General features: G+C 34.1%; 1 protein-coding gene across 1 annotated transcript in view; it reads right to left on the reverse strand.

Annotated features, from left to right (window-relative positions):
- LOC142330341 (serine/threonine-protein kinase/endoribonuclease IRE1-like) overlaps positions 1 to 16,127 on the reverse strand; it is a 102,137-nt gene extending 86,010 nt beyond the window's left edge. Inside the window, exons 1-2 of the mRNA XM_075375572.1 lie at positions 15,850 to 16,127; positions 11,150 to 11,267 (exon numbers count right to left, since the gene is read on the reverse strand). Coding sequence (XP_075231687.1) covers positions 11,150 to 11,267; positions 15,850 to 15,957 — 226 coding nt within the window. The 5' untranslated portion in view covers positions 15,958 to 16,127. The remainder of the gene's footprint in view (positions 1 to 11,149; positions 11,268 to 15,849) is intronic.
- Between the last annotated feature and the right edge of the window lie 3,304 nt (positions 16,128 to 19,431).

Here is a 19,431-nt window from a genome sequence, read left to right on the forward strand (position 1 = left end):
AAATATAAAAATCGGAAAAATTAAATTGTCTATCCACATTCTCGTTCTTCATAAATATAAAAATTGGAATTTTGTTATATGTTGTGCTAATACGTATACATTTATTAAAATGAATAAATGAGTATAAATATGATAGAAAAATGTAGGCAGTAATTTTCACCATAAAATTAAACAATTTCATGATTTTATAGATGCATATAAAACCAACATTTATGTCCACAATATCCATAATCATAAGGAAAAGAAAAAGGTAAACTATTCCATGTATTGTGGCTCTCCTATATTCAATACTTGTGAGAGTTTTTACACCACATCTTAGTTTCCTTAAGTAGAGAAGTGAATAATCATTTTTTATTAATTGTTTTTCTTGTTATTAAAGGAAATCTGTGAATAATTCTTGATGTGATTGCAAATACTGTACCTATTGATAAATCATAATGGAAGCGGCGACATAATTTTGTCTAAAAATAACATCCTTACCATAACCATCCTTTGGGTCTTTATCAATAAAAAATACTTATTTATAATATTGATGTAAATATTAATATATGTAATATTGACAATATATTAATATTGTTATAATATTAATAATATTGATATTATAATAATTTAACAATTTATTAATAAAATTTATCAATTTTTTTTCTGGAAAAATTAATAAGTAGATTTTTTTTTGTAAAAGCTAATACAAAAATGTCCTAAAGTTAGTAATAAAAAGCAGCATTCCTATACGTATATATGATAGAAATACACAGGATATTTATTTCCAATTAATTTATGCCTTAATTTCCATTTAATAATCATAACACTAGATACTACCAAAAGGAAAAAAAAGTACTAGATTTTATAAGGTAAACACTCATTTACACCGACATGTGTCGAATTAATTACTTTTCCCAATTAATTACTGTTAATTTTCGTTTTTATTTATGGTTTTGTGATTTGCTTTATTTGTTGAAATCATGACCGACCCAGAACAGTCAGAGGGTGCGATTCGATTTTCTGGGTGCGAAGAGGGATTTTCTGTGGTAGTGGGATGACAGTCCCCCAGGAGCGGAGCTTCTCTTGTCCAGGTGCAGGAAGTCCTCTCCAACAGTAGTGGCTGTGAAAGCCTAGCGAAGATGGTAATAGAAGAGATTCAACATGCAGATCGGCTAGTGTCCAAGCAAAAAGAGAAGAATGGAAAAGTGTCAGCTCGACAAAGGCAGTGGCCTGTCGACTCACCGGTTCTGGCATCTGTAGGTGCCTTGGGTAGTGGGGCCCTTGAGAGAGATTTTCTATTCCTACCGATGAAGTCGGGTGACAACGTTGAACACGATGGACAGAGACTTTCGAGGACGGTGGGGAAACGCAGGCTGTGGCTTTCCCTCCAAACAACAGAGAAGAAAAAAATCTAAGGCCGACAATAGGAGTTCCTTGTCCTCCTAGGAGGACCCCTCTGATCTCAAACGTAGTTCTGTCTCCCACACGGAAGAGGTTGGCCAGGGGAGCGAAACCGGAGGGTAGTGCAAGCATGGAGCTTCGGAAACGGAAGACGTGTTTGGCGTTTAACACTGGAGTTTTACTCCGCTATGTCAAAGAATTGAGCTTACTTGTCCGCCAAAACGCGACCACTAAGTTGGAAATAATGGAATGGTCCTGCAGTATGGCAGATATTGCCATACTGCATTCCACCTACTGGTGGAAATGTTTAAAAATGTGCTTGAAGATACAACTGTGGTGCCTCAGGCGAGGCAGCCTGCACAACCGGACATGGTGGATGAGGCCACACAGACTTACTTTATCATCACGGTTATGGCCTCACAAACACGACTGGGGCCTGCGGCAGAACATGGTTTGGACGGGTGAGGAAATAAGGCGGGCGATCGATGGGGTCACCGACGTAGACCTCGAACGGCTTGTTTCTGAGAGGCTGGCCTGAAGACGTCTTCCAATCTTCAGTCCTTGTAGAAGATGCTACGCAATTGGAAGAAGGTGTAGCATCGGCTTGGATTATTGATATGGCGGTTAGGGTCGACAATCCTCAAAACGCTATGATGTTCCAGAGGGCTCCGTGGATTCGGGACCCGACTCGTACCGGTAGACTGAAGGTGGATCAGGTCCTTATTGAGCGATCGACTACCCGCGATCTATCTGGCGGGGATGATGGATGTAAGATAGATCTTGAAAGGACGGATTACGTTTTAGTAATCGACTTGACCATCGTAGGGAAGCAGCATTTTGTTCATTTGTTGCGTCCGTCGTCAACATCGATGCCGCAAAGCAAGAAGCGACCGACACGGCCACCGACCACCACTGTGGGGGTCAAGACGGAAGGGAGGTCCTACGCTGATCTCCTCCGCTCCCTAAAGGGTGCAGTGTTGGCGGGTGAAATCTGGGTCCTCTCCGTACGGAAGGGCCAGGTGGAGGATCTTCACCTCCGGGTGCGAGCCGAACAGTTGAGCAGAGATACCGCCGAAAAAGTGGAGGGTGCTATTACGGCCCTGGCTGGAAGGTGTGGTAGGAGGGTCCACGTCCAAGGACGTGGATGCTTTCACGACGCAGGATGAGTTTCTTAGGGAGATTCGTAAAATAACTGGTGAGTCGGTCACTATAGATGTTTTATCAATGCGACCGCCTTACGGCTCGACGCAAGTAGTAACATTAGCTGTGCCGCCCATCCTTGCGGACAAACTGCTGTCTGATGGGGTGTTCGCATTGGGTGGTTGGCCTGTCGGGTGACGCAGCGTGCCTCCGTCGAACTGTGCTTTAGATGCTGGAGCCCAGGCCACAGGGCAAGTTCTGTAATGGCGTAGATAGAAGTGGCCATTGTTTTACGTATGGTAAGGCCGGCAATATTCGTAAAGATTGTAAGCAGGAGCCTCGATGAAATTTTACAGTCATGCACCCGGAGGTCGGGGATGCAGATGCAAGACGGGTCCCTCTGCAGCAAGAGTTGTGTCTTCACATTAACGACATAGTGTCTTTGATGACAGCTCCACCCGGGAGGGGTGGGAGGCTTCGGTCTTCCAAATGTAAGACCGTAGTTCCGATGTCGGTTCCCCACTTCAAGACCAGGTGGAGAGTTCCTAAAAGGGAACTCCTCATTTGAGGCATGGCATGCACAATTACCGAGTTCCGGCTGCCTGGCCTTGCGTCCTTCCGAGGAAGTTTGAGGCGAAGGCCCCCTCAGAAGCTGAGTTTATACTTAATTGCGCATTCGGCTCCGGGGCGGGAAGACTTCAGATGTTTAAAAAAAAAAAATTATAAGGTGAATTAAAATCTTGCATTTTCATCCACGAGATAGGGGACCCAGTAAGAGGTTAACAACTGATGCCCTTCTCAGTACCTGTACTGTACTGACAAACAATTTTAAAATGAAAAATTTCATTCAAAATCAAAAATTATAAATCATTTCACCTAACAAGAAACTTAATATAAAATTTTGTAAAGATGAGAAAACACAATCGCCCATAATTCACTTTGCTCAGTCATTTATGAAAGAAGAATAAAAATCATATAACTGGAGAACATATAATTCTGTAGCAGAAGATGGTTGTAGGGCCGTAATAAACACAAATAATACTTATAATACAAATAAAGATTTTTCCACTTTTTGTTTCAAAACAGTGTAAACCCAGAATAACACAACTTTAAAATAAAGAATACTTTATTTATGAAGTTCTACAATTTTTTTTTGAACTTAAACCATATTCTACCAAACCACATTTATTACATTTTTTTGTGTTTAATTGTTTTTAATAGTAATACTGGCAGATTTTGTTAATTTCCCTGCTATAATGATATATGCTGCTATATCAATAACAGGAAAGTATATATATTGGTAAAAAAAATCTTGTCCTGTACTTGGTCTTATAACTCTGGACCCCGTTGACTGATTTCTTCAGACTTTTTTTTTCAACCATCTTTTAACATACGGGGGCAACCAGGAATCGCCGTAAGGCATCTCTTTAGTCGACCCTGCATGTCATGGCGAATGAGTACCCACCTACTGTCTTCATCCACTTAGGGACTCACCCATCGGGGTCTCCCTCATATCACCAGAATACCTGAACCTCCTATTCAGGAAATCCCAGGTACCCCTCCATGAAGGAGCTGCCTTTCCTGGCTCTAACCTAATGCTTCGGACATATGTTTCATATGACCTTCGCAACGCGCCCACCCGCTCATACTATGAGAGTACCCCATGACACCATCAGAAGAACCCGGACTCACCCATTCTTGTGCATGGGCGTGTCCAGGAATCCTAGTTATGGGGGCTGCCTCCCTGTTCCTGAACGCCACCATGATTCGTCCCCTTTTGTTTTTTTTTCATTTTTTTTTTTCAGGGGGTTTCCTCTTCACACTTTCTTTTCAATATTGCCCCAATCAAGTTAGATACCTCTGACCATGTATCTTTATTCTAACATAATTAACATTATTTTAACTAGTCTTTGGTGTTATGATTACTATAGACCTCCTCCTGATGTCATCCTGTGTCACATCTAAAAACAGTGTGCTCAACACTGTCGACTTCTTCACAGTACCTGCAGACAGCAGATCTTCAAAGATTGAATCTCTGCAGGTACTCACCGAAGTCATCATGTCCTGATAGGAACTGGGTGAGACTATAACTGACCTCACCATGACGTCGTCCCACCCAGTACCCCACCTCAGGAATAAGTCTTCTCATCCATCCGCCTTTTTCAGACGCTGTCCACCGTTCTTGCCAAGAGTTCATTATTCTATCCCTAGCCTCGTCTTTACGTATTCCTCTAAACCTCAAGTACCTCTCCTCCGCCAGCAGATCAATCAGCGGGGTGCCGCCCATAATACACACCGCTTCATAGGAGACTGTCCTATATGCACATGTTACATACCTTGTAATGTGCCATACCTCTGAATGTATAACCCTCTCTTCCACACAGGTGTGGCATTCAACAACACCAAGGTAACTGTTGTAGCAATGACTTTCCTCTTACGCTCTTTGGGTCCCACAGTATTGCACATCAGCCGTGAAATTGTTGATAGCACTTTCTCTGCCTTGTTGCAAGTCTCTTGTATGTGCGGGCCAAAACTCCAATTCTTATCAACCCAGATTCAAAATATTTATTTCTGTCAACCTAGGGTATCGGCAAACCGTCGTATTCAAGCTGTACTCGATGAAACAGTCTTTTACCAGAGAAAACCAAAACTGCTAACTTTTCTGGAGCCACAGACAGTCCACGAGCGGACATCCAATCAGAGACAACATCCACAGTCTCATTACCCTTTTCCTCAATCTGCCCTTCATCAGTCCCTCTAATCAATAGGGCCAGATCGTCGGCAAAACCCACGACCTCCACCTCCGGAAACCGCAGGTGAAAGACACCATCATACGCGATATTCTAGAAGAGGGGCCCCAGAACAGAACCCTGAGGAATCCCCGCTCTCATTCAAAAAACAAATTCATCAGATTCCGTCAATATTTTGACCTGTCGGTCACTAAAATAGTCCTTTAAGACACTCCTCATCTGTGGATCCACACCGAACGCCTCCAAAGCCTCCGCAACATTTGCCACGGGAGACTATTGAAAGCGTTTTTAACATATAAACTTACAAAACCCGGAATTATTCTTGTCCACCACGTTCCCATTACAGCACTATCAGAAAATCTAATCACATCAAGGGCTGCGTGAATTTCCGACTTACCCTTCCTAAACCTGTACTGTCGGGGTGAAAGCCCTCCCTTGCCGCTGATCTGCTCTACTAGCCTACGCTCAATTGACTTGTTCGTAAATTTTAGCTAGCGTATTCATCAAGCATAATGGTCTATGTGACCCAGGATCTTCAAGGTTCTTGCCAGGTTTTGGTAGCAAGACCAACTTGGCCATCCCCAACACCCAGGAAAGCCACCCCGTGTAAAGGCATCGTTAAAGCATGCCAACACCATCCACGGAAATGTCTGGACCATAAGCCGTACAACCTCGCCCGGTACCCCATCCGGACCCGGGATCTTCTTCAAATTTAAACATGCAGCGGCTCTCCGGAGCTCAGCCAGCGTTATAGCCCTGACATCCTGCACAGCTTCAATACGCCACTGAAATTCAGGCTGACCTTGGAAACAAATAATGAAAAATACCGCAAATTTGGTGAGATGGAATGACCGGGAGTCACCTGCCTAATCGCTTGCTAACAATCTTGACCGCTGTAATTGACGATTCAACCTCAGCACTACAGCCCTTTTTTCGCCTATCTCTGCAATCCACTAGTATACAGGCCTCTTTGGTTGCCTATTCATTTTAAACATGTCCTGATACACTGTATTAATTAGAGACGCCAAGTCCTCCGCATCCCTCGGACATACCTGGTTAAACCTATCTTTAAACCGCCGAAGGCTACACTGGGTAATCTGCCATCGTGCCAGTCTCTCCAATGGCTTGGAACCTCCCAAAGCCATACCCAGCCACCGATGATCACTTGAGCATCCCCCGGATGATCAAGTTCACCATCTAAAATCTCAAATTCTGATGATCCTGCCAATGAGTCAGAGGCATACACGTGGTCTGTAACAGATCCCCTACCACCCAACCAAAAGGTTGGGGTCCCGTCATTCAAACTACTATGTCTTAATGAGGCCGTCAGTTCTGCCAAAGCTTTACCTCGGACATCAGTTACTGCACTACCAACCTTCGCATTAAAATTGCCAAAGATTAACACAGGGAACTTAGCCCGCCTGACATCTTCCCCCAGCCCGTCTAGGAACTCAAGATAATCATCGGACGGACAATTAGGGGAGACATAACAACTGTAAAGGAACCATCCAACCTTAATGCGAGCATATCCCTCACCCTTCTTCAATTCTGAATAGGCAAATCTGTCTGAAAGATCCCTGATGGCGGCATCTCCCCCCTGATGGCGAGATCACTTATAATAAATAATAAGTAGTTAATAATTTATTTATTAACTTCTCATTGTTAAAAAAAGTTTTTATGATGAATAATAATTCAATAATAACAAAAAAAAGTGTATGAAAAAATATCAGAAGTTATTACTGAAATAAAATTTTATGTACTTTTCGTTTTAAAAAAATGTGTAATGTTATTCAATAGGTGTACAAGGAAGTTACAAGGAAGGCGTACAAGGAAGGAAGTTAATAGGCGTACAAGGAAGTAATAGGTGTTACAAGGTAAGTTAAGGATGTTATGTCCACATCAGATTTTTTTAAAAATTTATTATCATTAAATTTATTATTTTATTAAAAGTTAATTTCACCTGAATACTTTGCCTTGAGTATGGGAGAAGTAATTATTTTATTAAACGATAAGGGCACTAAAATAACTTAACATCTCTCCCCCTGATAAGGAGGTCCCAATTTTTTTTAAAAATCAAAATCTTTTTTTTAATTTATTTAAAATCAGTTTTAGTGAATATTTTAATCATTAAAAAAGCCGATGATGCAAGAGCCCAAAATTTTCAAAAAGTCAGAAACATATATTTTTGAAATTGTGATGCTAGTACACCATCTATAATGTAAAAAACTTTTGTTATTGGTTTATTTTGTTGAGCATCTTGCTTCAATAATTAAAATTTAAAAAAAAATTAAATATAATCAAATAATTAATTTTATATTTAATAAAAAAAAACTTTTTTTAATCAATAACATAAAAATTTACTATAACACATGTTTTTTTTAATAAGTTGATGATGAAATAACTGAAGTTAGATAACTTAATATATTTGATTCTGTATTCACTTGATGTAATTTTAGTTGTACATGTTTGGAAAAGAACAAGGACCAAAACAATATTCCCACAGTCCTCCACAAGTATAGAAATAATCATTTTTATTATTATTTATTTATCTCACTATGGATTATAAAATTAGAAATAAATATTTGTACCTAAAAGAGTGAAGAAAAAAAATAATTTTGTATACTGTTCAACAATAAAAAGAAATTATTTCATCAGAAAGATATAAATAGAGCTTCACTTCCTGGCATAGTCAGAAAGTTTTTTTCAAAAATGAATTGCATAACTTGACCAGTATAGCTGGGAAGGTTATGCGATTCAATGCAGTTTTATTTTTAAATTCCTTATGTTTCAATGTAATTTTTTTCATAATCAGATCATTTGTTCTCATGCTCCTTAATATTAACTGGTATTCAATTTTACTCTAATTATTTTTACCAACATATTTATGATTATTTCTATGTAACCTTTTCTTTTAATTTTTTAAATATGACGTATAATCGTACATCATGTTTTTATAAAATAAAAGATCCACATACTTCACGAACCTTTTTCAGTCACTTTAAACCGATAACTCATTTGAAGATTATGGGTTTTACTAAAAGGTTTTCATTACACAAAACTGGTATTATGACATTTTCTAATACTCTAAAAACAAAAAATCTGATGTGAAAACCACATGACTTCCTTGCATGCCTATTAAATTACATATATACATTTTCTTAAACCTATTTCATTTGAGAGCAAGATACGATCCTCCAGTTCTTTAATAAAGTGGACAGTCACATAATTGATGAAATATTCGTTTTTATTAACATCAAATATTTATACAATTATTAATTTAACAATCTTACATGAAATGTTAGGATAGAGTAAAAGTCCCTTTATTACTTGTACTACTCGATCAGTATTACTTGTATCTTCTTGTGTTGCTGATTAACAAAATTTTCAGATTTCTGGTGTGTCGTATAAATAAAAGTTAATAATAATTAAACTATTACATTTAGTGAACTATTGTATACTGGTTACAAATGTTAATTTTGACCTTACAGTAAAAAATATTCAGTTTTTATTATTGGATTATTTGGTGAATAATCAAAAATGAAAAAGAAACAATGATATTGGAAAAAGAAAAATAACATGAAGAAACATATCTCAAAAAAAATGAGGAGATGATGAAGAAGAGGAAGGAAATGTTAAGAATAAGGGAAGAATAAAAAAATTAAGAGAAGATGATAAACGTAAAGAGGAAGAAAACATTAAGACCAAGAAAAAAATAAAAATATTAAGAGAGTTTGACAAATACAAAGAGAGAGAACATTTTAAAAATAGAGAAAGTATACACAAATTAAGATCACAAGAATAATATCAAACCAAACAGGGATTAAATCATTGGCAACAAAAAACAAATAAAAGAAATGATGATGAGCTCCGACTTAGGGAGTATATTGTCCAACAATATCAGATGAGTAATGAACTAAAAGATAAGAATATTTTGCAAATTATTAAAGATCAGGCATGTATGCCTTGTATATGTTGTTCTTTTGAGGGCCTATTTTTTAATCACTCTGTAGTTAACGTTATTGTAGATAAAATTATATAAAAATTCCAGAAGAATTAGATAAAATTAAACAAAAATTAAACTAGAAAATCCAAAAATAATACGATTCTAAATTATAATTCTCAATTAATATTAAATAATCAGATGTTTCACCAAATCTATTACTTATACAAATATGTAATAATGCCTATTAAATTACATATACATATTTTTAAAGGTACATAAAGTTTTATTTGAGTAAGTTCTGATTTTTTTTATATATTTTTTTTCGTATTATAATTATTTACTGTAAAACTTTCTTTACAATCACAGGATAATAATTATTAAATCAATATATTTAAATTAAAAAGTTACAAAAGATAAATTAAAAGAAAAAGTTAAAAAAAAGATGATGTCCGATTCGAACTGATGTGCCTTCCCTTGCAAGATCGAAATATTGCATTAATTAAAATTTTATTTGGCTATAACTCTGGTATCAATGAAAATAGGTACCAGTTATGATATATTGTTGAAAAGTTCTCAATGGGAACTTATTACTGCAGTTAAAAAAAGTCCAAATCCACATTTTTGGGGATTTTGGGTGTTTTTGGACACTTTTGGTGCAGTCGAATGCAATCAAAAGGGGAGGTGCACAACTTGATGTTACAACAGTCCTAAATCCAAAATTTCAACATCCTACGGCTAACCGTTTTTTTGAGTTATGCGAGATATGTACAGACATCACACCAAAACTAGTCAAAATGGATTCAGGGATGGTCAAAATGGATATTTCCATTGAAATCTGAAAACAGAAATCTTTCATGATCACAATACTTCCTTTACTTTGTACAAGTAAAAACAATAATGAAAATAGAAAGAAGAGTGAACAAAATTTACACAGAACTAGTTCATTTATCACTGCTTTAATTTAAAAAAAAAAAATTAATAAGAAATCAACTAGTACATGAAATTTTTTTTAATAATGAATTATAATAACATCAACAACAGATGATTAACAATCAAAATTAATATAATAAATATTTGAATATGAACAGACATACACAAAAGAGAGGGAAACATACATTTGAGTGTGAAATCAAGATATCTCTTATCGTATAAATAGGCCATTCCCTAACAGCTAAAAACAGACACAACAGCTAATACACCCATAACAACATACCAGATTATGAGGCAGTAATAGACGTATCAATAGTTTTTTATCATGGATCACAATAATCTGAGAATCTGATACATTTGGGAACATTAAATGCTTAACTTTTAGTTAATAATTATTTTCCTTTTCATGCAAAAATAAATTTAAAAAATAAATAAAGAACAATGTAATTCACAGCAGGCTAACAGTTTAAAAGTAAGTGAAAAAATTTAAAACACTGTCAAGTAAGAAGCTTGGATAAAAATAAACAATTTTTTTTTTTAATTTACTTTCCATGACTGAATGATGCTTCAATATCTCAATACACAAGTTCTGTTAAGCACCATCAACCCAGGTTGAACTTTTTGTACAATCACCAAAGAAGTACAAAAATTGAGCTGTCCTCACTGAAAGAAATATTACGACTACTCTATATATAAAGTAGGTCCTCACATCCTTATCATGATCTAAAGAGGGCATCCAAAAATTCTAGGGAACACCTGAGGAAGAAGGGATCAAAGATAAAGGAAAGTAACTACTTATATATAAGCTGTTAAAAACTGCTTTTCTTCCAGATCCAATTCTATCACTTCATCAAAAGGGTTTAAGTTATTCTAAAGAAAATATTCTTCTAACTGAGAATTACCGACATGCAAAAGACTCATACAATTAAATTAAAAACTATTCAGCTATATTACTAATACATTTATTAAATAAGAAAAATCAACACTAAATAGATTAACTTACCATTACTAAGTTTCCATCGTATATCACCAGTCCATTTATCAATTCCTATTAGAGAACCATCCAAAGTAGACAAAACAATAACTGCTAAATCTTCCTCCTTTATAAGGCTAGTAGTATCCTGAAAATAACAGAATTCAACATATATTAAGGTAATCATTTTAATATTCACAAATTCTTATGTCATGGATTTGTAAGGAGGATAGTGGAGGTAAGATGGCCTTCAAATAACATTACTCTAGCCCTCTAATGCTAGGAGAAAAGAATGTTATGCATGAAGAACATGGATACTGAGAATCTAGGAAGCAATGACAGTCAAAGGAAAACAGGAAAGACAGGTCTCAATGGATGCTAAGATGCAGAAATTATAAAAAAAGAAATCTGCAAGATGCCTGGATAAGTAAAAGAGAGAAAATAATTTAAAATGTTATACTGCTAATGGGAAGTTTTACCTAAAACTGTGTAACACTCGATTTAAAACATGTAAAAATATAGCTTTAGTTAACAACTACTTAAGAATTACAACATTAATATCAATACAACAAAAATATGTTAAGTATAAAATTTTTCCTATTACAAGAACACTGGTAATCTTGTCTTCCTGAAAAGCCAAGATTAATTTTTTATGTACATTTGTTAAACTATTTCAAAATTATATAAACACAGGAATTTTATTTTCTTCAGTTAATCTGGAGTCCAAATATTTAAATATAAAAAAATATCATTAAAAATGATGCTATTATTTTTTTTTTTTACATTTTATTAAAACAGGTTTTTTTAAGTTCATATTATCCTATTTAAATTTCAGTTTTATTTAAATACGAATATAGATATGCTGGTTTTATGTAAGAAATAAATAACTATTTTTTCTTATAGCCATTCAAAATAAAAAACAGAAGTAAAAAAAAATTGTTTTGATATACAGAACAAAAAGCTGAAATGCAAAGAAACAAAATATCTATGTAGATTATGTGCTAATATGCTCTCTGGAATAAAAAAATATGCATTATTTTTTTGCCATTAGTATTCCAAATTAATTTTCACGAATGTTTGAGTGAAAATACTTTAAAATCAAAATAATTGTTTTAATCGTTTTACTTTTACAACTTCTTGGGGATGAAGCTCATCAGTTATTTCAGTGACATACATTTCCAAAAGATCTCAACAAAAAATTACTCCCCTGATGGTATTTAAAATTCTGTGGCACACTGCACTTACATTATAATAACCATATTGGTAATTTGTAAGAGATTGACTCTGCTCATCATTATATGTTTCAATTAGTATCGATTCATCTCTTAATTTTTTGATGTTCTTCAGTGAGCCACATGATCCTGTTATTACTTTGTTAATCAGGAAAGCCAAGAAGACACCTTGTGAAGGGAGCCACTTTCCTGAATATTTTGCATAACAACAAATCTAACATTTTTAATCTGTGGATGGGGTGCATCACAATTTGCTTTGTTTTCCCTATTACTGATATCCTCGTCACACAAAGCTGATCGAGACTGTTTTTGGTGGATTTTCAGATGGCCCGCATACAATCATAGGATCTTCTTGTGGACTAGTAATTTTGGTCTCATGAATACCAGCAATATAACAGACCACTTCAGCAAAACACACGCGTACTGGAGCTAGGACTAAATAGAACTGCCTTCGTCCAGGTGCCCAGAGGACATCATTCGAGACTCACAATGTAGGGCCATTCACCCGTCGGCACGATAGTTTCCACCTTGGATTATGGTTGCAGTTTCGTAAGATGTCACAACAACACCGCTGGGTGTAAATGTAGGATGTTGTTGTGTATAAGCAAATGTTGTAGTCTGTATAGAGTTGTTGGTGTAGTATATAGTGTAAAGTGTTTTACAGCTTTTCTCACATCAAAACAACTAATTTTCCTATAAAAAATATTCACTTCTGAAGAATGTTCAATGCAACAGCTAAACTAAAGTATACATTTAAATTTAATACATTTCCATTAATATTATGTAATCAGTGTATGAAAATAAATAAAACACTATACATAGAAATTAATTAAAAAAATAAAAATTACACATAACTGAACAAATAATAAAACAAAAAATTTGTTAATTAATATACATAATAAAAAAAAGAAATTAAAATAAGTCTTAAATAAAAATAAAACTACTTTTTAACTTATAAAATGTAATAAAAAAACCAATAATAAAAACAGAATAATGATCTTTATAATTTAATAACTATTTAAGAAGACACTACATTCATTTGCACCTAAAATGTGCATTTTAACAATTTAGTATATGATAAAACAAAACATTTATATTTTTTATAGTCGCATTTAGCAATTAATTGAAATAAACACATGTTATTTAAAATAAATTATTTGTTCAAGTTATTTTTTAAAAAATAATTAATTCTGTAATTTGTGAATCTTATTTCAACCACATTACAAAAAATAAACTTATTAATTACTTAACAGGTTTTCTACTAGTAATTAGCTAATTAAAATATATAATCAACTGAATGGTATCAAATGAATACAGTAATTGGAAACGGTTCATACTGCATGAAGTGTACTACTGAAAATACATTATTTTTTTAAAATGCAAATAATTCTTTTAAGAAATTTATTAAACATTTAATATTTTTTATGTGCAATTGATAAATTAAACAAAATAGCCAATTTAAAAAGGAAAAGACTAATACCAGGAGTCTCTCTCAATTAAACCTATATTTGCATCATATGTTACCCTCACTTCTTCACTAAATAGATCTAGTCTTACAATAGTTATCAATTTTCTGACTGGGCACTGTTTGTTCAGGTCTCATTTGAAAACTGTAATACTCAAGAGAAAATCCAATATTTAAATCCAAGAGACTGCTCAGTATCCTTTCCTAGAATTTAAGTTTCCAAATAAAACTGATGATTTTTTTTAATTTCCTTATTTCTAGATATAGTATGCGTGTTTGTAAATCAGACTATATTGCTTTCAAGATATAAGCTGAATTTACAGGCTCGACAAAAAAAAAACATAAAAAGCCTTTTGTACTGTGGTACTTGGGGTAAACCTGCTCCTTTTATTTGGATCAAAATCTATAATAATCTTTACTAAACAACAGATTTTTAATTATTTTTTTAATTTTGTACGAAAAGTCCCTCTGCTGGTTTTGTTTTAAGTTATTTCCATAGAATAAGTACGAAGTCTTTTAACAGAAAACTGTACTTTTACATGGATGATTTCAAGATACTTTTATATTTTGAAGTCATCATTGCTTTACTGGCCTTTTAGGACCTGTACCTGTACAACATATGTCAGAATCAGTAAAAACTAAAACTACTCGAGTAGACATATTTAAATTTCCTAGCCACTTACTCACACCATGAGAAGGAATTACCTTGGCCAGGAATCAAACCTGGCACACTACCACCTATTCTACTACAAAAATCTTTCTTTTTAAACAGAAATTTAGAAACAAATAAATTTGATATATTTATCTCCTTAGAATATTATGATTCGTATTATAATGGGTAATTTTAATAGAGGTTGTTGACTTTCATCTTATTAAATCTTTATCTTTAATATAACGTACAAGAAAATGTGTAATAGAAATAAGTATGCTAGAAACACATATTTAAAAAAAGTAATTCTGTGCAATGAAATTTATTTTTATTGTTATTATTGCAGTAGTATTTCATGTTAATAGCAAGTTTAGTATAATTTATCTTATTTCATGCTGCAATGTTGCAATAAATATATGCGTGACTTTTTATATTATCTGTTATTCTTTAAAAGTTTACTTTTGCTGGATGAATGGGGAAAAATTGTTTGTTTCCTTTTTTTTAATTTCATGTATTTCTAGGATGTTACAAATAAACCACAAACACAACTTTGCCCAAAATAATAAGTTAAAAACACAGGCATTAAAACTACATTATCTTAAGAAAGAATAAACTTCCTTATTGTTTCTTTAAAAACTGATGAATTTAAACATTTAAAAAAAATGAAAATAATAGTTGTAATTCATCAGAACAGGCATTATTACATTTTGTTAAGTGTCTGACACATCACACCGGCATTTCACTGGGGTTTTTACTAATAGGACTGTATTTCATTATTTGTAATTGAGAATTTTTTTGGTAGAATATAAATGTGATCTTCAGTTATCATTTATAATTGTAATTCAATTTAGAAATGATGATGCTTACATTTAAAGTATAACAAAATTCCAGTTGAATCCGCTATATTTAATAATTACCAAAATATCTTAACATAATGTAGTTTTTTATAGATAAAATTTATAAAATAACAACGTATGGTTAAGTAATAAATTCCCCTATTTAATCTACGGAATAAATAAAAAATAAATGCATAGTTAACTGCATATTAATTACAAACGACAATATGAAATTACATCACTTCGTACGTACGGCATCCGAGCTACTCAAAACCGCTGAAATTCAAGATCAAAACCCAACCAACCAAATACTGAAATTTAATATTTGTCTAATTTTCAAAATTAATGCCTGTTGACTTTACAAACTTTATGATTTACTCCCCATAAAGAACTAGAAAAGATTATATTCAAAAATAAAAAAAAAATGTAATAACTAAAAAAGAATCGCCCAACTTAGTAAAGTAAATGCGATGGCAAGAAATAACGCAACATTACATATATAAACATAAAACTAAACAAATCAATTATCTAGTTAATATATAACTTACTTTAAATGGTTCCCATGATTCTTCTACTGAACACGACAGTTCAATAACGAGACTTGAAAACAAAACAAACAGCCACACCATCGTATAAATGAGGTTAACTTTTCGCATCTTTTCACAATATTTTTATCAGAACTCATACTATGTTTGTACAATTTAAACGTTTCAGATTAATAAAAATATAACAAGAAACCTATTATCGCCTATGATTATAAGTTTAAAAAGAAAAAACTTCCACAATTGAATATTAACTCACATATCACTACGTTTATACACGAGTCTTGACAACTACTTTTCTAATTTGACCATGGAGCTGAATGTACATACACAACGTCATACAGTCACGTGGTACATAATATCAGCTGTGATCGCTATCACAATTTACATCAGGTTTGTCGCTCAGTAGGGAACTTCTATTCCCTCTATGTTAATATACATACAAGCTGGTTTTCCTTTTTATTTTTATTTTGTTTTTTTATTTTTAGCAAACTTCGCAAACGTAAGGTAATAGATATACGAATAATCGACATAACAATTTGACTGACCAGCGAAAGAAACCCGATCAATAATACTGTAAAAACGTTCATACTGCCTTTCAATTCAATATTTTTCCTGCACTATTATCTCTGCATATACTAAAATTTTGAGTGAATTTATATTCACTCAAAATGGAATCGTGTAAGAATTCATTTTTAAAATCATAGATGGTATCGGATTCTTTTAATAAAGAATGAATCCATAAATTTCATTTCTTTTACGATCGTCATTTTTTTTGTAATTAGTGGTTAAAGAATTAAGTATGATCCTTAAATGATATTCTTGTGAATTTATATCCAAGACTGCATAGCAATGAGTTATTTTCCTCAATCAGTTAGATATGTTTATCTCACTTATTTGGATAGTCCATACAGTTGGACCGTGTTACTACTGGGGATTCTTCGTAACCCTTTAAATTCGAAATACGAGGGTATGTCAATTATTATCCGCAATGCAGTTATAAATTTTATTGCAATATAAATAGGAAACTTACATGTACATCATTTTTCAATGTAGTCTCCTTGCATTTCAACGCACTTGGTCCATCGTTGCACAAGCTTCCTGATGCCCTCATAAAAGAATTTTTTTCGGTTGAGCTGCGAGCCAGGAATGCACCGCTTCTTTCACTGTTTCGTCCGAGGTAAATCGACGGCCCCTTAATGCCTCTTTGAGTCGAAGAAACAACTGGTAGTCAGAAGGAGCAAGATCAGGGTTATACGGAGGATGAACCAGTACTTCAAAGTTGAGTTTCTGGAGCGTTTTAGCAGTATGTGGACGGGCATTTTCGTGTAACAACACAACACATTTCGACAGCAGTTCTCGGCGTTTGCTTCGAGCAGGCTTCAGCTTGGCAGTAAGTATCTCACTGTAACGCGCACTGTTTATTGTCGTGCACCTTTCCTCATAATGTTCCAGTACTGGGTCTTATGAATCCCAAAAAACCATAAACGTCACTTTTCCTGCGGACGGTTGGGTCTTGAACTTTTTTTGCAGGGCGAATTTAGATGTTTTCATTCCATACTCTGCCGTTTACTCTCCGGCTCGTAATGATGGATCCATGTTTCGTCACCAGTGATGGTTCTGTCTAAGAAGATGTCCCGTTCGTAACCATAGCAATCCAAATGATTTTGGCAGATGTCCAAGCGCGTTTGTTTATGCAACTGTGTGAGTTGTTTTGGGTTTTCAAAATAAAATTGTATCTAAGTAATATTTTTAATGACAAAATATTGTTCTGATCACGGTTTACGACCGCTTCCAACTTTAAGGTTTTACGACCGCTTATATTTAAAGTATAACAAAAATCCAGCTGAATCCGCCATATTTAATAACCAAAATATCTTAACATAATCTAGTTTTTTATAGATAAAATTTATAAAATAACAACGTGAGGTTAAGTAATAAATTCCCCTGTTTAAGGAATAAATAAAAAATAAATGCATAATTAACTGCATATTAATTACAAACGACAATACGAAATTACACCACCTCCTACGTTCGGCATCCGAGCTACTCAAAGCCGCTGACATTCAAGATCAAAACCCAACCAATCAAATACTGAAATTTAATATTTGTCTAATTTTCAAAATTAATTCCTGTTGACTTTATATATAAATTTCATGATTTATTCCCCATACAGAAAGAAAATATTACATTCAAAAATAAAAAATGTAACTATTTATTTTTTTACTTTAAAAAAAACTCCGGTTCACTGATAAGTTTTACTTTGTCAGCTCGCATTCTTCCCCTATTTAAATATTAGATTTTACCTTGCAAAACATAGTTACTAAATAACCATAATCGGTAATTTGGAAACAATTCCATTATTAATAACTATTACTAGCTTTTATCCCCCAGACTTATCCCCTCTTCTTGAACGGCTTTTCTTCGGCATGGTTCATACTCCATCACCATACAGTTTTAGTCACACAGTTTTTCTTTTTGTAACCGATAAGATTTCGCTTTACAATATAGATTTGGAATCGAGGTGCCAAGTGATGGAAAATCCGAAACTTTGAATTTGACGCAAGTTAAAATCTTATTTTTATTTTATAAATGTTTAAATTGACATAATGTATTTATATATTTATTCGATCTGCGAAATCTACATCTCTGAATCATTTATTAGAACTTTGGACATATTATGTCCATGAACATATTGAACATATGTCCTGAATATATTATGAAGCTATGTTTCTTGCAAAAAATTTATCCACCACGTATTGACTGAGTAAACCAGTGATAGTTTAACTGGTCGAGAATGCAAAAGAATTTTTAGTGGAAAGTTACAATAGAAGTTTGTAAAACAAAAAAATAATGAAACAAATTTATAACATCCCTGTTCATTACTTCATAGCAACCTAAAAAAGTTTTTTTTCTTTCATCACTTACTGATGATAACGAACTCTAATTTTTTTAAGTGGCATCGATTGCTACTGTCAGCAATATGCAGTTAAAACTGCACCTATCTTTACTTTACTTCAGTAACAAGGAAACTGCTTATCAGATGAGGCTATAGCCGAAGGCAGTACTTTTATACGGAACCAGCACACCCGGCAATGCTCAATGCTTCGCTATTGCTAGATTTGAGTATATATATATTTATACGAGGTGCGACAATAAAGTAATGAGACTGATTTTTCTTTGCAAGATGTGGCAACCCTGCAGCTTGCGTAGGCACACCATCTTTGAACTTGGTCTATAAGCTACTTCTAGTCCAAGCGGCACATTGATGCAACTGTTCAGTCGTGAGTTGTGCTGTAATAAGTGAACACGTGTTTGTGTCTCTCGTCACAGAAATGAAACCGCAAAATATTGCGCGACGGTATGCCATTTCTTTTTGCGTTAAATCGGGTGCAAACGCGACGACAACTTAAGGTAAGCTTCAGCAGGCTTTTGGAGAGGAGGTTATGTCAAGAGCTCAAGTTTTTCGGTGGCATAAAATTTTTAGTGAAGGCAGAACGAATGTTGAAGATGAAGACCGCAGTGGACGACCATCAACCTCACGGACAGAATTCAACTTGACCAGGGTGCGTGAAATCGTACGATCTG

This window comes from Lycorma delicatula, chromosome 9 (assembly GCF_047948215.1).
Source record: "Lycorma delicatula isolate Av1 chromosome 9, ASM4794821v1, whole genome shotgun sequence".
In the NCBI taxonomy this organism is placed as follows: Eukaryota; Metazoa; Arthropoda; class Insecta; order Hemiptera; family Fulgoridae; genus Lycorma; species Lycorma delicatula.